We start from the raw sequence: 20,319 nt of genomic DNA, 5'->3' as shown, positions 1-20,319 counted from the left end.
TTTATTTCTATAGAAAATTTTGTCAAAATTTTATTTCTATAGAAAATTTTGTCAAAATTTTATTTCTGTGGAAAATTTTGCCAAAATTTTATTTCTGTGGAATATTTTATCACAATTTCATTTCTATAGAAAATTTTGTCAAAATTTTATTTCTATAGAAAAATTTGTCAAAATTTTATTTCTATAAAAAATTTTTGCAAAATTTTATTTCTATACAAAAATTTGTCAAAATTTTATTTATAAAAAAATTTTGGCAAAATTTTGTCAAAAATTTATTTCTATAGAAAATTTTGTCAAAATTTTATTTCTATAAAAATTTTGGCAAAATTTTATTTCTATAAAAAAATTTGTCAATATTTTATTTATAAAGAAAATTTTGGCAAAATTTTATTTTTATACGTAATTTTGTCAAAAATTTATTTCTATCGAACATTATTGCAAAATTTTATTTCTATCGAAAATTTTTGCAAAATTTTATTTCTATAGAAAATTTAGTCAAAATTTTATTTCTATAGAAAATTTAGTCAAAATTTTATTTCTATAGAAAATTTTGTTACATTTTATTTTTATAGAAAATTTTTGCAAAATTTTATTTCTATAGAAAATTTTGTCAAAATTTTATTTCTATAGAAAATTTTGGCAAAATTTTATTCCTATAGAAAATTTTGGCAAAATTTTATTTCTATAGAAATTTTTGTCAAAATTTTATTTTTTATACAAAATTTTGTCAAAATTTTTATTTCTATAGATTTTATTTCTATAGAAAATTTTTACAAAATTTTATTACTATAGAAAAATTTTGCTAAATTTTTTTTCTATATAAAATTTTGCCAAAATTTTATTTCTATTGAAAATTTTGTAAAAATTTTATTTCTTTAGAAACTTCAGTCAAAATTTTATTTCTATATAAAATTTTGTCAAATTTTTTTTCTATAGAAAATTTTGTCAAAATTTTATTTCTATAGAAAATTTTTGCAAAATTTTATTTCTATAGAAAATTTTTGCAAAATTTTATTTCTATAGAATTTTTTTTTTCAAAATTTAATTTCTATAGAAAACTTTTCTAAAAAAAATTATTTCTATAGAAAATGTTGTCAAAATTTTATTTCTATAGAAAATCGTATATTTTTGATAGAATTCTACCAACTGTGGCAACCGTGGTGATAATACAAATGTATTTAAACTTAACGAAAAATATTCGGGTAATTCGAACATTTTCCCTGGCAACACTGTTTACTATGGTTTTATTTACTATTCTTTAGACCATTTCAGATCTCATATATTGTCATTTTCATTGGATTGATATTTCCGCGCTATAGTCTATTGGCCATTAATTATTTTATAAACAATTCACAGTGGCCATTTGTCACTAAATCTCATAGAGAAGAATTATAGAGAAATCAAATTTATTGCTCTCTTGTTTTCTATGCTCTGGACATATCATCCTATGCCCTAGAAGTACTAGGAATATTTATGTTATGTGAAATGTCCCATAACATTCGTTGGCCTACCAAAACCCCTAAAATGGTTAGGCCTTCTTGGAGGATAACAAATGATGCAATTTTCAAAGTACATCAAACGCCAAATGCCAAAGTAACGACTACCAAACCAAGGGCAATAACAACAGCATCACCGTCACTAGAATCGACAACGACAACAACAGCAATTACTCGCAAATCAAGTAAAACTGCAGAAACCATTACCACTTTTATAGCGTCCTATTTCAAGGATGGCAACATACATGGTCTCAAATATGTGGTCAAAGAAGACCTAACTACAATTGAAAAGTAAGTACATTATCCAATTGGGTAAATGAGTATGTGTGCGTGTGTGTGTGTGTGTGTGTGTATGGGAAAGAGCGAGAGTATGCATTTTGTTCATTTGTGGTAGTTTCCTTTAACGGTTGATGGCTAAATAGTTGGTCATTGTCAAATACCAACTACCACATACAAACCACTATCGTAAACTATATGAACAGACAATTTTTAGCCACGTGATTGTTAAACTCCACACAAATAACTCAATTTAAAATGATAAATTGATGATAAATATATCGAAATCTTAGGTTTTATGATATGTTACGGTAAAAATATATTAACGTAAGAAACATTCTAAAAAATTTAAAATAGTTCATAAAAGTTGTGTCTTTGAATTTTGTTTCATAATTTTATTTAAAAGCTACATATCTTATCTTTCAAAATCAGTTTACAAAATATTAAAATATGGAATAATTAAAAAGTTATAGAGATTTCCGAGAAATTATAAAAAAATTAAAATTAATCATGCGTACAGGAGTCCCAAATAAAATAATACTGATAAACTGTTATGTGAGGAAGGTAATTGAGAAAAGTTTTATGATATATGCTTTCCTAAATGATTTTATATTCTAAACTATTTGAAGAAGTCTCAGAAAATATTATTTAAATATTTCCGATAAATTATAAAGAATTAAAATAAATATTTTTTATAAAACTATTTGAAAATTGTTAATAAAATGTGTGGCTTTGAATTTTCTTTCATAATCTTATTCAAAAGCTACACAGTCTTACACAAGTTTACATACGGTTTAAGAAATTGTATTTTCTTTAATTATTAAAATATAATAAAATATGCATATATATGCTTTAGATTTTGTAAATTAATTTGAAAAACAAAGTATTTGTCCATTTTCAAGAAGATGTTTTTAGTCTGGATTATAAACAACAACAAGAAACATGTTTAGTTATAAGGCAAAAACCTCAAGGGTATGTAAACTTATGTGAGACTGTGTACATACATATCTTACCTTTCAAAATCAGTTTACAAAATATTAAAATATGGAATAATTAAAAAGTTATAGAGATTTCCGAGAAATTATAAAAAAAATAAATCATACGTACAGGGGTCCCAAATAAAATAATATTGCTAAACTGTTATGTGAGGAAGGTAATTGAGAAAACTTTTATGAAATATGCTTTCCTAAATGATTCTAGATTCTAAACTATTGAAGGAAGTCCCAAAAAAGTATTATAAATATTTCCGATAAATTATAAATAAATAAAATTCTTATTTTTTATAATAAAATTGTTCATAAAACTTGTGGCTTTTGATTTTCATAATCTTATTTTAAAAAGATATGTCTCTTATCTTTTAAAATTGATTTCCAAAATATTCAAATATGAAATAATTCAAAAGTTATAGAAATTTCCGAGAAATAATAAAAAATAATTAAAATAAATCATACGTAGCGGGGTCCCAAATAAAATAATATAGCCAAACTGTGATATAAGGAAGGTGATTGAGAAAACTTTTATGAAATATGCTTTCCTAAATAATTCAAGATTCTAAACAATAATAATTAAAAAGTTATAGAGATTTCCGAGAAATTATAAAAAAATTAAAATAAATCATATGTACAGGAGTCCCAAATAAAATAATACTGATAAACTGTTATGTGAGGAAGGTAATTGAGAAAAGTTTTATGATATATGCTTTCCTAAATGATTTTATATTCTAAACTATTTGAAGAAGTCTCAGAAAATATTATTTAAATATTTCCGATAAATTATAAAGAATTAAAATAAATATTTTTTATAAAACTATTTGAAAATTGTTCATAAAATTTGTGGCTTTGAATTTTCTTTCATAATTTTACTCAAAAGCTACATATCTTATCTTTAAAAGACAGCTTACAAAATATTAAAATATGGAATAATTAAAACGTTATAGAGATGTCCGAGAAATTATAAAAAAATTAAAATAAATCATACGTACAGGAGTCCCAAATAAAATAATATTGCTAAACTGTTATGTGAGGAAGGTAATTGAGAAAACTTTTATGAAATATGCTTTCCTAAATGATTCTAGATTCTAAACTATTGAAGGAAGTCCCAAAAATGTATTATAAATATTTCCGATAAATTATAAATAAATAAAATTCTTATTTTTTATAATAAAATTTTTCATAAAACTTGTGGCTTTTGATTTTCATAATCTTATTTTAAAAAATTATGTCTCTTATCTTTTAAAATCGATTTCCAAAATATTCAAATATGAAATAATTCAAAAGTTATAGAAATTTCCGAGAAATTATAAAAAATAATTAAAATAAATCATACGTACCGGGGTCCCAAATAAAATAATATAGCCAAACTGTGATATAAGGAAGGTGATTGAGAAAACTTTTATGAAATATGCTTTCCTAAATAATTCAAGATTCTAAACAAAAGTAATTAAAAGGTTATAGAGATTTCCGAGAAATTATAAAAAAATTAAAATAAATCACACGTACAGGAGTCCCAAATAAAATAATACTGATAAACTGTTATGTGAGGAAGGTAATTGAGAAAAGTTTTATGATATATGCTTTCCTAAATGATTTTATATTCTAAACTATTTGAAGAAGTCTCAGAAAATATTATTTAAATATTTCCGATAAATTATAAAGAATTAAAATAAATATTTTTTATAAAACTTTTTGAAAATTGTTCATAAAATTTGTGGCTTTGAATTTTCTTTCATAATTTTATTCAAAAGCTACATACATATCTTACCTTTCAAAATCAGTTTACAAAATATTAAAATATGGAATAATTAAAAAGTTATAGAGATTTCCGAGAAATTATAAAAAAAAAAATAAATAAATCATACGTACAGGGGTCCCAAATAAAATAATATTGCTAAACTGTTATGTGAGGAAGGTAATTGAGAAAACTTTTATGAAATATGCTTTCCTAAATGATTCTAGATTCTAAACTATTGAAGGAAGTCCCAAAAATGTATTATAAATAATTCCGATAAATTATAAATAAATAAAATTCTTATTTTTTATAATAAAATTGTTCATAAAATTTGTGGCTTTTGATTTTCATAATCTTATTTTAAAAAGATATGTCTCTTATCTTTTAAAATCGATTTCCAAAATATTCAAATATGAAATAATTCAAAAGTTATAGAAATTTCCGAGAAATAATAAAAAATAATTAAAATAAATCATACGTACCGGGGTCCCAAATAAAATCATATAGCTAAACTGTGATATAAGGAAGGTGATTGAGAAAACTTTTATGAAATATGCTTTCCTAAATAATTCAAGATTCTAAACTAAGAAGTGCCAAAAATTTGCTATAAATATATCAAATAAATTATAAATAATTAAAATAAATCATACGTACAATGGTTGCAAAAAACGAAAAATGGTTAAACTAGAACATTGTAATTTTATTTTTAACATTTCTTACAATGTTAAACTTAGTTATAAAGATTTTTAATAAATAAAATAAATCATACGTCTAGTGGTCACGGTCACTGTGGCAAGATGGTAGAATTCTACCAAAGATTGTAAATTTTTTACTGTTTTGGTAGATTGGTGGAATTCTTGATGTTTTGGTACATTTTACTTCACAAATTTTTTATTAAATTAAAAATTTTGTCTAGGTATAAAATTTTGACAAAAATTTCTATAGAAATAGAATTTTGACAAAATTTTCTATAGAAATAAAATTTTGACAAAATATTCTACAGAAATAAAATTGTGATTAAATTTTCTACAGAAATGAAATTTTGGCAAAATCTCCTGCAGAAATGAAATTTTAACAAAATTTCCTACAGAACTGAAATTTTGAAAACAATTTTCTAAAAGAATGAAATTTTGAGAATGGAAACTTTCTAAAGAAATAAAATTTTGACTAAATTTTCTATAGAAATGTAATTTTAACAAAATTTTCTATAGAAATATAATTTTGACAAGATTTTCTGTAGAAAAAAAATGTTGACAAGATTTTCTATTGAAAAAAAAATTGACAAAATTTCCTTTAGAAATAAAATTTTGGCAAAATTTCCGTTAGAAACGAAATTTTGACAAAATTTGCTTTAGGTTAAGATAGGTTGTAGAGGATGACATCAATTTTTGTGTTGAAATTAATTTCCACTTAGACCAGTATAGGTCCATTGTGATTCCTCGATGTGATCTTTCCATCTTCTACCTTCCGATGCGGTCCGCTTTGTTCCAGTGCTTCCTCCTGCTCGTTCATCAATCATAAAATTTTGATGATTGATGAAAATATTCTACAGAAATAAAATTGTGACTAAATTTTCTACAGAAATGAAATTTTGGCAAAATCTCCTGTAGAAATGAAATTTTAACAAAATTTCCTACACAACTGAAATTTTGAAAACAATTTTCTAAAAGAATGGAATTTTGAGAAAACTTTCTATAGAAATAAAATTTTGACTAAATTTTTTATAGAAATTTAATTTTAACAAAATTACATTTCTATAGAAATATAATTTTGACAAGATTTTCTCTAGAAAAAAAAATTTAGAAGATTTTCTATTGAAAAAAAATTGACAAAATTTTTTATAAAAATAAAATTTTGACAAAACTTCTTATAGAAATAAAATTTTGACAAAATTTCCTATAGAAATGAAATTTTGACAAAATTTCCGATAGAAATAAAATTTTGACAAAATTTCTTTTAGAAACGAAATTTTGACAAAATTTCCTTTAGAAATGTAATTTTTAAAACAAATTCCCAAAGGAATGGAATTTTGAAAAAAAAATCTATAGAAATTAAATTTTGAGAAAATTTTCGATGCAAATACCGTTTTGGAAAAATTTTCTAAAGCAATGACATTTTGAGAAATTTTTCTAAAGGAATGGAATCTTGAGAAAATTTTCTATAGAAATAAATTTTTGATAGAAGTTAAAATTTGAGAAAAATTTCTACACAAAAAAATTGAGAAAAAATACTATACAAATAAATTTTGAAAAAAAAGTTGTATAGAAATAAAATTTTGAGAAAATGTTCTATAGAAATACAATTTCGAGAAAATTTTCTATAGAAATAAAATTATGAGAAAATTTTCTATAGAAATAAAATTTTGAGAAAATTTTCTATAGAAATAAAATTTTGAGAAAATTTTCTATAGAAATAAAATTTTGAGAAAATGATCTATACAATAAAATTTTGATGAAATTTTCTATAGAAATAAATTTTGCGAAAATTTTGTACAGGAATAATATTTTGAGAAAATTATCTATAGAAAAAATTTTTTGAAAATTTTACTATAGAAATAAAATTTTGAGAAAATTTGGTATAGAAATAAATTTTAAGAAAATTTTGTCCAGAAATAAAATTTTGAGAAAATTTTCTATACAAATAAAATTTTAAATTATAAATGGTCCGAAATAAAAACATAAAGCTAAACTGTGATGTGAAGAAGTTCACTTAGAAACTTTGTAAGAAATATAACTAAATGATCCCAGCAAAAAATTGAGCACTATTTCAGCAGGATTGTAAGGGAGCCCAGCAAAAAATGGAGCACTATTTCAGCAGGATTATAAGGGAGAGAGGCAGTACCAACAGCTTACAAAACAACCGAATCAGCGCTGATTTTTGTGGGCGATGTCCTGATTTAGAGCAGCTTCTACATAGCGCTCATATAATTGCTCATTTTATATAATCTTGAGTATAGCATTGTTGGCGTGAAGGAAAACAGCACTACCTTTCATGCATCTATACTGCATGAATTGGTTGCAATAATGTAAACGAATGATCATAAACTAGTTTGGTTACTCGTTTACTTTATTGCCACCGATTCATGCAGTGTGGATGCACTGCCTACTTTATTGTATACCAAAAAGCGCAACTAAACTTTTACTGCTGAAGTATTTTTTGCTGGGATGCAAAATTCTACTTTTTTAACGAAATCGTAAAATTTTGAATAATTACAAATTAAAAGTAATAAATAAAATCGTTAAATTATAATTATTTTAAATCATAAACACAATATCCCCAGATTTAAAATAGCACAGTTGTTATGGAAAACAATTTCCCAAATTAATGGAATTTTGAGAAAACATCTATAGAAATTAAATTTTGAGAAAATTTTCGATATAAATACCGTTTTGGGAAAAATTTCTAAAGGAATGAAATTTTCAGAACATTTTCTAAAACTTTTACTGCTGAAGTATTTTTTGCTGGGATGCAAAATTCTACTTTTTTAACGAAATCGTAAAATTTTGAATAATTAAAAATTAAAAGTAAATAAATAAAATCGTTAAATTATAATTATTTTAAATCATAAACACAATATCCCCAGATTTAAAATAGCACAGTTGTTATGGTATAACGAAATTTAATATAAATGACTTCTGATATCGGTATCGTATGCTACTATAAAAGAATTTAAGTTATTGCAATAAAAAAAAATATTTTAATGTGAGGAAAAATCTAAAAAAGTGCTTAATCAAAAATATTTGAAAATTATTGATACGTATACGTATGCTATTATAAAAGAATTTAAGTTATTACAATAAAAAAAATATTTTAATGTGAGACAGAATCTAAAAAAGTAGTCTAAAATATTTGAAAATTATTGATAAATATTGTGTCTATAATTTTATTTTTTTGTACAAAACTCATTTATCTTATCTTCTGATAACATTTAAAAAATCCTTAAATATGGAATAGCTAAAAACTTATATAGATTTATAACATGTTATAAATAATTAAAATAAATCATACCACAATTGTCCCTAATTTAAAAATATAGCAAAATTAGGATGCAATGACATTTGTTGGGAATCTTTGTAGGAAATATATAGAGACATAAGTCATATAACTAATTTCGTAATAACATTTTACAAAATCTTAAAATATGTAATAGTTAAACAGTTACAAAGATTTCAAAAACAATTATAAATAATTAAAACAAATCATAATCAGCAAAATAAGGGTTTAATGAATTTTTTTTGGAAAAATTTTGTAAGAAATTTGTTGGAAAAATTTTTAAGAAATTTGCTTCCCAAGCTGATGCTAGCTAGAAACCATTTAACATGATCCTAAATATTATAAATTATTAATATAAATCATACACAGGATGGCATAACATTGAAAATAAAATACCAAACTTTATATACCAAACACATACTCCACACCTTAACACTATATCGAATTGATATCATTGAATATGGTGCCATGGCCACCATGAATTCAGTTACAGTTATTTGATTTAATTCACACAGCCTATGGCACCCTGGTCATTATATTCTCTTCTCACTGCTTTGATTCTCTCTCAACACGTGTGGTCATTACAGGGCCCTTTGGTTTGCGCTGTTAAATATATCGATGTATTGTTGTGTGAAAACTGGTTTGCAATCTGTTGATCGTTATTACACAAAGAGCACTGTGGTAGGCTTGGAGCGAGATTTCTACTATTGGAATACAACCATGCCTGGAGTTACGATATGCCCACTAATTCGTTTACATCCTCAACTATTTAAGGAATATAGCAGGTACATATGGCAGTAGGAAAATGGGCCCCAAAAACTAAAATGTAATAGAGGCCAAATGTGGGGTGATTCTTCATAATGAATATGAGCTGCATGAAAAGAAAACAAAACCAAACAAAATTTGGACTCTTTTTCACTTATGATTTAAAAGACAGTGTTAAAAAGAAATTCAAATCAATTTTCATTTGTTTGCATTATGAAAATAAACCACTATTTATTTTCATAATGCAAACATAGCCCAAAAAGAACATAATACCTTCAAAGAACCATAAACATTTGGTGTTGTTTTACTCTATATAAGGTCCGAACCATTTAGGTTTTGGGCCTTATTTTCATTGGGTTCATATTCCGCCGACACATTTAGTTTGACAATCAATAATTAAATTTGATTTATTTGCATTCAATCATTCTATTTTGTTTAAATTAAATTAAATCATATTAATTGTAGCAGTGCTAATTAAATTATTATATTTTTTTATACCCTCCACAATAGGATGGGGGTATATTAACTTTGTCATTCCGTTTGTAACACATCGAAATATTGCTCTAAGACCCCATAAAGTATATATATTCTGGGTCGTGGTGTAATTCTGAGTCGATCTGAGCATGTCCGTCCGTCTGTTGAAATAACGCAAACTTCCGAACGAAACAAGCTATCGACGTGAAACTTGGCACAAGTAGTTGTTATTGATGTAGGTCGGATGGTATTGCAAATGGGCCATATCGGTCCACTTTTACGTATAGCCCCCATATAAACGGACCCCCAAATTTGGCTTGCCGATCCTCTAAGAGAAGCAAATTTCATCCGATCCTGCTGAAATTTGGTACATGGTGTTTGTATATGGTCTCTAATAACCATGCAAAAATTGGTCCATATCGGTCCATAATTATATATAAACCGATCCCCAGATTTAGCTTGCGGAGCCTAAAAGAGAAGCAAATTTCATCCGATCCGGCTGAAATTTGGTACATGGTGTTAGTTTATGGTCTCTAACAACCATGAAAAAATTAGTCCATATCGGTCCATAATTACATATAGTCCCCATATAAACCGATCCACCGATTTGGCTTGCGGAGCCTCTAAGAGAACCACATTTCATGCGATCCGGCTGAAATTTGGTACATGGTGTTAGTATATGGTCTCTAACAACCATGCAAAAATTGGTCCACATCGGTCCATAATTATATATAGCCCCCATATAAACCGATCCCCCGATTTGGCTTGCGGAGCCTCTAAGAGAAGCAAATTTCATCCGATCTGGCTGAAATTTGGTACATGGTATTAGGTTAGGTTAGGTTATGTGGCTGCCCGATGTATCAGGCTCACTTAGACTGTTCAGTCCATTGTGATACCACAGTGGTGAACTTCTCTCTTATTGGTATATGTTCTCTAATGACCGTGCAAAAATTGGTCCACATCGGTCCATAATTATATATAGCCCCCATATAAACCGATCCCCCGATTTGGCTTGCAGAGCCTCTAAGAGAAACAAATTTCATCTGATCCGGCTAAAATTTGGTACATGATGTTAGTATATGGTGTCTAATGACCATGCAAAAATTGGTCCATATCGGACCAATCATCCGATCCGGCTGAAATTTGGTACATGATGTTAGTATATGGTCTCTAATGATCATGCAAAAATTGGTCGATATCGGTCCATAATTATATGTAGGCCCCATATAAACCGATCCCCAGATTTTACCTCCGGAGCATCTTAGATGAGCAAAATTCTTCCCATTCGGTTGAAATTTGGTACGTGATGTTAGTATATGGTATCCAACAACCATGCAGGAATTTGTTCCTATCAGTCCATAATTATATATAGCTCCCATATAAACCGATCGCCAGATTTGACCTCCGGTGCCTTTTGGAGAAGCAAAATTCATCCGATCTGGTTGAAATTTTGTACGTGGTGGTAGTATATGATATTTAACAACCATGCCAAAAGTGGTCCATAATCATATATAGGCCCCATATAAACCGATCCCCAGATTTGACCTCCGAATCCCCTTGGAAGAGCAAAATTCATCCGATTCGCTTGAAATTTGGTACGTGATGTTAGTATATGGTATCCAACAACCATGCAGGAATTGGTTCGTATCAGTCCATAATTATATATAGCCCCCATATAAACCAATCCCCAGATTTGACCTCCGGTGCCATTTGGAGAATCTGGTTGAAATTTGGTTCGTGGTGGTAGTATATGATATTTAACAACCATGCCAAAAGTGGTCCATATCAGGCCATAATCATTTATAGCCCCCATATAAACCGATCCTGAGATTTGGTTTTGGAGCATCTTGGAGGAGCAAATTTCATCCGAGTGAGTTGAAATTTGTGGATGACAGTCTTTCGTAGAAGTTTCTACGCAATCCATGGTGGAGGGTACATAAGATTCGGCCTGGCCGAACTTACGGCCGTATATACTTGTTTTTCTTATGTTAAGTTTCTCGTTAAATGTTATTATGTATTTATATTACTTCACATTATTATACCCAGCAAAAAAATTTGGAAGTTCTTCCAAAGGCACAACTTTAAAAGCACTTCCAGAAGATGCACTCCCCATGATGTTCTTTATTTTAACTACCCAGGAAGTTCTTTAAATTCAATTTTTTATAACATGGTTTTTTTATACTTTGCATGGGTAATCTTGACTTTGTTGTTTCAAATAGGTTAAAAACAGAGTAAGAATTCATAAAATGGTACAAATCATTTAAATTTTGTCGAAAAAAATGCTACATCCAATCTGAAAAAATTGTGAATTTTTGAAAATATTTGAGGTCAAACGTTTCCGACAAGTGTTAGAATCCATTAAAAATTATAAAAAATTATGAAAATTATTTATTTGACAATATATCACAGATTTTTTTTAATTTAGATCCAAAACATTGAATTCGGATCACACCTAAAGATGTGATGCAAATTCAGTGCAACGGCTGTTGAAATGGAGGACTTCCGTCCTATGACAAGCCCATGTTAAATTCATCGCTTCTGCGTCAATTTTGCACCACTTCCGGATCCAAAAAGAACATTTTCATTACTTTTTTGGCAACGCTTTTTTTGCTGGGTATTTTTGTTTCTTATGTTAAGTTTCTCCTTAAATGTTGTTATGTATTTATGTTACTTCACATGTTAACATAGTTTTATTTGATCTATCTGTATGTTGTTGTAGTTATCTCACAAACATAGTGATTTTGTACATCTCAATTCTATTCTCTCATTGATCTATCTATATGTTACTATTGTAACATATAGATCGATTAATGAGAGAATAGAATTGAGATGTACAAAATCACTGTGATTGTGAGATAACTACAGCAATAGTTATCTCACATATACATTGGCAATTTTGTGCATCTCAAATCTATTCTCACATTGAGAGATATTTAATTTTGTTGACATGTTATTCTCACTAAAATAACTGTTCGCTTTTATTTTTTGGTGGCTTGGCTATTCTACTCATCATCTACTCATTGTTTCTTTTAGAAGAAAAAGAGAAGACTTGTACTGACGTTCTGTCTTACTTAATTTCAGAAATAAAATTTAAAAACCTTTATAAAAATTATAAAATTATAGAGATTGATCACCTTTAATATAAAGAAGATTTGTCACCTTACAAAATTAATTTATTTTTTAATCTTATTGATCCTTTCTTTGCTCAGTCAGCACAATTTGAATGAAAACGAGTCTCAAGAACTCTACAATTTCCTGGAACACATGGCCAATGCAACCTATGGCAATTTCAATCTAATTCCCAATAATAGAAGTGTTGATCTACTCTTAGATCGTATTGGAATAACACCGAATTTATATCAAGAGATTATCTACAATTTAACTGGGGATCACTCGTTTCGTACCAGGGAAAGTATGAAAAATATGTCAGATCAAATACGCAGCACCACGGGCGAAACTATTATACAGTCGCGACAAGTCTTAACCGAATATGGTCTATGCTATATGACCAATACCTTGTTGTCCGATAAATATACTTCGACGTATATGATATGGGGTCAAGTGCCATTTAATGATATCCATGATATACCGAATATTTTGATTGTAAAGAAGAGCAGCTATTTCGATAGTGATGTGAGTTATAATTTTTTGGGTTTTGGTGATAAGCCCATGGATGTGAGTATTGCGAAATACGAATTTTTTATATCCCCTTAAATTTGTGTGTTTTTTACTTTTACAGGGCTTTCTCCATAGCGCTTTGGAAGTTATGCAATTGGATCATAATTTAGGCTATACCAATAAACCCCTGCAAGTTGATGTTGAATGCATGGAGATCACTACAGCAGAGGGTTTCGAAACGTATGTTAGCATTTTTCCAAAAAAAATTAAAGCGAAAATTTTGTAAGGATTCTTCAATTATCTTTATTATAGTGGGGCCACTGTAGACCAACGAAAATGCCGTTTCCAACATGAATCCAATTTGACCCATTATCCTATTTACACACGTAACATATGCCTTCAAGAATGTCGCCTAAATTTGGTCTATAAGATCTGCAAATGTATACCACATTTCTATCCCAATCGAAGTAAGTTATATTGTTATAGGCAGAGAGAAAAATATAACACGGTATAGTCATAAAAGGTGGCCGATATGTATTGCAATCCTATAGGAAATTTTGTCAAAATTTTATTACTATAGAAAATTTTTACAAAATTTTATTTATAAAGAAAATTTTTGCAAAATTTTATTTATATAGAAAATTTTTGCAAAATTTTATTTCTATAGAAGATTTTATCAAAAATTTATTTCTATAGAAAATTTAGTCAAAATTTTATTTCTATAGAAAATTTTATCAATATTTTATTTCTATAGAAAATTTTTGCAAACTCTCATTTCTATTTCTTCTCAAAATTCTATTTCTATATAAAATTTTGTCAATATTCTATTTCTATGGAAAATTTTTGCAAAATTAATTTCTGTAGAAAATATTATCACAATTTCATTTCTATAGAAAATTTTGTCAAAATGTTATTTCTATAGAAAAATTTGTCAAAATTTTATTTCTATAGAAAATTTTGTAAAAATTTTATTCCTGTAGAAAATTTTGTAAAAATGTAATTTCTATAGAAAATTGTGTTAAAATTTATTTTTATAGAAATTCTATCAAAATGTAATTTCTATAGAAAATTTTTTCAAAATTTTATTTCTATAGAAAATTTTGTCAAAATTTTATTTCTATAGAAATGCTATCAAAATTTAATTTCTATAGAAAATTTTTGCAAAATTTTATTTCTTTAGAAAATTTGTTCCAAATTTTATGTCTATAAATTTTGTCAAAATTTTATTTCTATAGACTTTTTTTTCAAAATTTTATTTCTTTAGAACATTTTGTCAAAATCTTATTTCTATAGAGAATATTGTCAAAATTTTATTTCTGTAGAAAAATTTATGAAAATGTTATTTCTATAGAAAATTTTGCCAAAATTTTATTTCTGTAGCAAATTTTATCACAATTTCATTTCTATAGAAAATTTTGTCAATTTTTTATTTTCTATAGAAAAATTTTGTCAAAATTTTATTTCTATAGAAAATTTTGTAAAATTTTATTTCTATAGAAATGCTACCAAAATTTAATTTCTATAGAAAATTTTTGCAAAATTTTATTTCTATAGAAAATTTTTGCAAAATTTTATTTCTATAGAAAATTTTTGCAAAATTTTATTTCTATAGAAAATTTGTTAAAAATTGTATTTCTATAGAAAATTTGTTCAAAATTTTATGTCTACATATTTTGTCAAAATTTTATTTCTATAGAAAAAATTTTTTTAAAAATTTTATTTTTACATTTTGTCACAATTTTCCCAAAATTTAATTGCTGTAGAAAATTTTGTAAAAATGTTATTTCTATAGAAAATTGTGTTAAAATTTTATTTCTATAGAAATGCTATCTATCAAAATTAAATTTCTATAGAAAAATTTGTCAAATTTTTATTTCTATAGAAAATTTTGTCAAAATTTTATTTCTATAGAAATTTAATTTCTATAGAAAATTTTTGCAAAATTTTATTTCTATTGAAAATTTGTTGAAAATTTTATGTCTATACATTTTGTCAAAAATTTTATTAAACTCTCATTTCTATTTCTTGTCAAAATTCTATTTCTATATAAAATTTTGTCAATATTCTATTTCTATGGAAAATTTTTGCAAAATTTATTTCTGTAGAAAATTTTATCACAATTTCATTTCTATAGAAAATTTTGTCAAAATGTTATTTCTATAGAAAAATTTTTCAAAATTTTATTTCTATAGAAAATTTTGTCAAAATTTTATGTCTGTAGAAATGCTATCAAAATTTAATTTCTATAGAAAATTTTTGCAAAACTTTATTTCTATAGAAAATTTGTTCCAAATTTTATGTCTATAAATTTTGTCAAAATTTTATTTCTATAGAATTTTTTTTTCAAAATTTTATTTCTTTAGAACATTTTGTCAAAATCTTATTTCTATATTGTCAAAATTTTATTTCTATAGAAAAATTTATGAAAATGTTATTTCTATAGAAAATTTTGCCAAAATTTTATTTCTGTAGCAAATTTTATCACAATTTCATTTCTATAGAAAATTTTGTCAATTTTTTGTTTTCTATAGAAAAATTTTGTCAAAATTTTATTTCTATAGAAAAATTTGTAAAAAAAATTATTTCTATAGAAAATTTTGTAAAATTTTATTTCTATAGAAATGCTACCAAAATTTAATTTCTATAGAAAATTTTTGCAAAATTTTATTTCTATAGAAAATTTGTTCAAAATTGTATTTCTATAGAAAATTTGTTCAAAATTTTATGTCTATACATTTTGTCAAAATTTTATTTCTACAGAAAAATTTTTTTTTCAAAATTTTATTTTTACATTTTGTCACAATTTTCCCAAAATTTAAATGCTGTAGAAAATTTTGTAAAAAAGTTATTTCTATAGAAAATTGTGTTAAAATTTTATTTCTATAGAAATGCTATCTATCAAAATTAAATTTCTATAGAAAAATTTGCCAAAATTTTATTTCTATAGAAATGCTATTCAATTTTAATTTCTATAGAAAATTTTTGCAAAATTTTATTTCTATAGAAAATTTGTTAAAATTTGTCAAAATTTTATTCTATAGCAACTTTTGTCAAAATTTTATTTCTATAGATTTTTTTTCAAAATTTTATTTCTGTAGAACATTTTGTCAAAATCCTATTTCTATAGAAAAATTTGTCAAAAATTTTATGTCTATACACTTTGTCAAAATTTTATTTCTATAGCAACTTTTGTCAAAATTTTATTTCTATAGAAAATTTTTTTTTTCAAAATTTTATTTCTATAGAACATTTTGTCACAATTTTCCCAAAATTTTATTGCTGTAGAAAATTTTGTAAAAATTTTATTTCTATAGAAAATTGTGTTAAAATTTTATTTCTATAGAAATGCTATCAAAATTAAATTTCTATAGAAAAATTTGTCAAAATTTTATTTCTATAGAAATGCTATTAAAATTTAATTTCTATAGAAAATTTTTGCAAAATTTTATTTCCATAGAAAATTTGTTAAAAATTTTATGTCTATACATTTTGTCAAAATTTTATTTCTATAGCAACTTTTGTCAAAATCTTATTTCTATAGAAAATTTTATGAAATGTAATTTCAATAGAAAATTTTATTTCTGTAGAAAATTTTGTCAAAATTTTATTTCTATAGAAAAATTTTGTCAAAATTTTATTTCTATAGAAAAATTTGTCAAAATTTTATTCCTATAGAAAATTTTGTAAAAATTTTATTTCTATAGAAAATTTTGTAAAAATTTTATTTCTATAGAAAATGTTGTTAAAATTTTTATATCTATAGGAAATTTTGTCTTGTCATGTTTGCCCTTGTTTTTTGAAAATTTCCCAGATTGATGCATATTTTATGTTTTCTTTTTTTTTGTAATGCAGTTCCTAATCCAAAAACCGTCTGCGACTATCGAATACTTTTGGATTGTTTTGTGGAAAACGAAGGTAATATTTTTATATAAAATCGAAAAATTTCCAATAATATTATTTTTGTTTTTGTGCCTTATCAATAACATGTATTTAATTTTAAATTACCCTTTTAGATTTCTTCATTAAAATGTATAAAGTTAATAGTGAGGGTGAAAGAGATTCAGTCGAATGTTATTGCGTCCAAAATTGTCGAGATTCAATTGTAAATAAAAGGGCAAAATTTGTAAGGACAATTAAGATTATTATTCTGTGTAAAAAGAAAAGTTATTCCAATTTTGTTTAAATTTTTATTTCCTATTATAGCATATGGAAAAAACCAATGATTTAGTTGGTGGCAATAGCATTCTATTTGCCATGGTCAATTTGCCTACATACCGATTGAAGAGGTTGATAATTTTCTCATTTACAGATCTATTGGGTAAGAAACTTTCATTATACAACTTTCATTTACTAAAATATTTTTTTCTTCTTCTTCTTCTTTTTTGCGATTACTAATTTCAGTATCAATTGGTGGAACAGCTGGTTTCTTTTTGGGATTTAGTGTATTGTGTTTGGTTGAAATTATTTATTATTTTACTGTGAGATTTTTAGTTTATTCAATAAAAGAATGCTTTAACAAGTAGACTAGGTTAGGTTCCAGGGGTAGGTAGGTATTTCAGAAACAATCCCCTGGGGCACCATACACTCACAAGAGGGTTTATCGAAATTCAAATTCAAAATGTTTAAAAAGTAACAATCTTTTAAAGAATCAACTTATACGCAAGAGGCCGAGTAAAAAAGTTTTTTTTATCCATATTATAAAATTTAAATAAGGCACCGATCTCTATATAAACCACATTATTAACAAGTACAAATAAATGTCGAAAATCAAAATTATAACAAATATTGCAATAAAAAAGGGTTTCTTAATTAAAAAAAAAAACTTCAAAGCATTTTTGGAAGGTATGACTTTTTTATTTTTTAGTAAAATTGTGCACTATATATGTATACAACTTTTTTTCTTATTTTTAGGTCACGTCATTAATGTTAGCAAAAAAGTTTGACAGAATTTTCTATTTTCCCACGGCGGCGGGTTCTTCGTATCGGATTGACCCGATGGATTCTACCCATTGGCCAGCGGCTGCCACATCAGTGTTTCGTCCTTATTTTTGTGTTGGAGAAGGTGCATCCCGAGGAGCCTTCTCCGTTGGTCCGAGCCGGGATAGAGGAAAACCCAGGACCATGGTATTGTTCAGTCTGCCGAAACCTGATCCACCACCGTTCGGTTTCGGTTAGGTGTAACCTGTGCTTGGAGTGGGTGCACTTACGGAACTGCTCCGGCCTAACATCGCTGAGGGAGTATAGTCATACTGACTACGTGGCAGTATGCTGTGCCAACGACAGCAGCAGTGGGACGTCAGACTATGCGACACCCCGACATCTATTTTCCCCCGCAGCATTTCACACCCAATATTGTTGTACCAGTCCCTGATAGTGCATCTTTTTTGCAATTTAAGTGCAACAGGCTTCGTGGTAAGATTAGTGAGATCGTGGACTTTACGAATCGGAAAAGGATAAGGGTCGCGATGATCCAGGAAACTTAGCTGAACCACCTGCAGTCTACGCCATTGTGGCGGATACAAAGTGCTACGAAAATATCGCACAAGAAGTGGAGGTGGTGGCCTGGCTTTCATATTACACCGTTCCGTGCAGTATAGACCTATCCCGCTTGTGTCAAACACAAGTGACCCGTATATGTAATGTATGGTGGTAGCAGTCATGTCTGGGGCTGCCCAGATAGAGCCATACAACGTGTATATACCGCCGGTTGGTAGCTATGCTCCAGGTTATAGGCCAACCATTGATTGGCTGTGGTGCGGGCATAACCGATTGGTGCTAGGAGACTTTAATGCCCACATTCTCTCCTAGGTAATGACCAGAGAGGCATACTTTTGGCAGAGCAGATAGATGACTCCACATTTTGCACGGTGAATGAAGAGGCCCCCACGAGAATTATGGGTGATTTCAGCAGTTCGCCAAACTTATCATTAGCGTCGCCTGGTATGATAAATGACGTTTCCTGGCAAGCCGTCATTTCATTGAGATCAGACCACCTCCCCATAATTTTCACCATTAACGGACCCTCCGATTTCATAACCTCTAAACGCCGGACGTATATCAACCAAAAGAAAGTCACTTGGGAAGGCTTCAGAGAATACACAGATCGCCGCTTTAGTGGGCTCCCGTCCCCCTCTCATGTTAATGTTGCCCAGAGGGTGTTCCGGGACATCATCAACGCAGCAGCTGCTCGCTTATACCCGCTGGTCGAATTGCCCAAGTGAGGCCCAACTTCCCAGCCGAAGCAGCGGAACTCGCAGACGAGCGTGATGAACGCCGTCGTGCTAACCCTGCTGCAGGGAACTGAATCTAGAGATAAGTAAGATAGTCTATCCTAGAATCAGGGAACTGATCCTAGAATCAGGGAACTGATCCTAGAATCAGGGAACTGAATCTAGAGATAAGTAAGATAGTCGACGAGCACTAGCGTAACACAGGTAAATTGTGGTCAACAGTGAGAGCCCTCTCGAACCCCACCACAAGGGATGATGGGATCGCAGTCACCTTTGACGTGACGGTGACTGATCCGAAGAGATGCGCCAGATTTTTTAACCGACAGTTTCCCTCATGCCCATGTGAGGCCCAAGGTTAGGTTAGGTTAGGTAGCAGACCGATGTATCAGGCTCACTGAGACTATTCAGTCCATTGTGATACCACATTGGTGAACTTCTCTCTTATCACTGAGTGCTGCCCGATTCCATGTTAAGCTCAATGACAATGGACATCCTTTTTATAGCCATCTCTTCGGATCAGTCACCGTCACGTCGCCAAAGGTGACTGCGAACCCTTCATACCTTGTGGTTGGGTTCGAGAGGCTCTCATTGTTGACCACAATTTACCTGTTCCTGTGCCTAAGTTACATTGCCTCAGGTGGTCTAACCAAGTGTTCCGCTTGTGTTCGTCGACTATCTTACTAATCTCTAGATTCAGATCCCTGATTCTAGGATCAGCAGGGTTAGAACGACGTCGTTCA

General features: G+C 27.8%; 1 protein-coding gene across 1 annotated transcript; it reads left to right on the top strand.

Moving 5' to 3' along the window:
* The first annotated feature begins 1,278 nt into the window (after nt 1–1,278).
* Nucleotides 1,279–18,171, top strand: LOC142226864 (sodium channel protein Nach-like). Its single transcript, XM_075297102.1, has 9 exons — nt 1,279–1,787; nt 9,080–9,277; nt 12,941–13,406; nt 13,471–13,589; nt 13,662–13,816; nt 17,202–17,264; nt 17,363–17,472; nt 17,553–17,667; nt 17,751–18,171. Exons 1-9 carry the CDS (start codon nt 1,474–1,476, stop codon nt 17,870–17,872), a joined length of 1,662 nt encoding a protein of 553 aa, XP_075153217.1. The 5' UTR covers nt 1,279–1,473; the 3' UTR covers nt 17,873–18,171.
* Nucleotides 18,172–20,319: the final 2,148 nt, after the last annotated feature.

This window comes from Haematobia irritans, chromosome 2 (genome assembly GCF_050003625.1).
Source record: "Haematobia irritans isolate KBUSLIRL chromosome 2, ASM5000362v1, whole genome shotgun sequence".
Lineage (NCBI taxonomy): Eukaryota > Metazoa > Arthropoda > Insecta > Diptera > Muscidae > Haematobia > Haematobia irritans.
The sequence above is the reverse complement of the archived record's forward strand: the minus strand, read 5'-3'. Positions and strand labels throughout refer to the sequence as shown.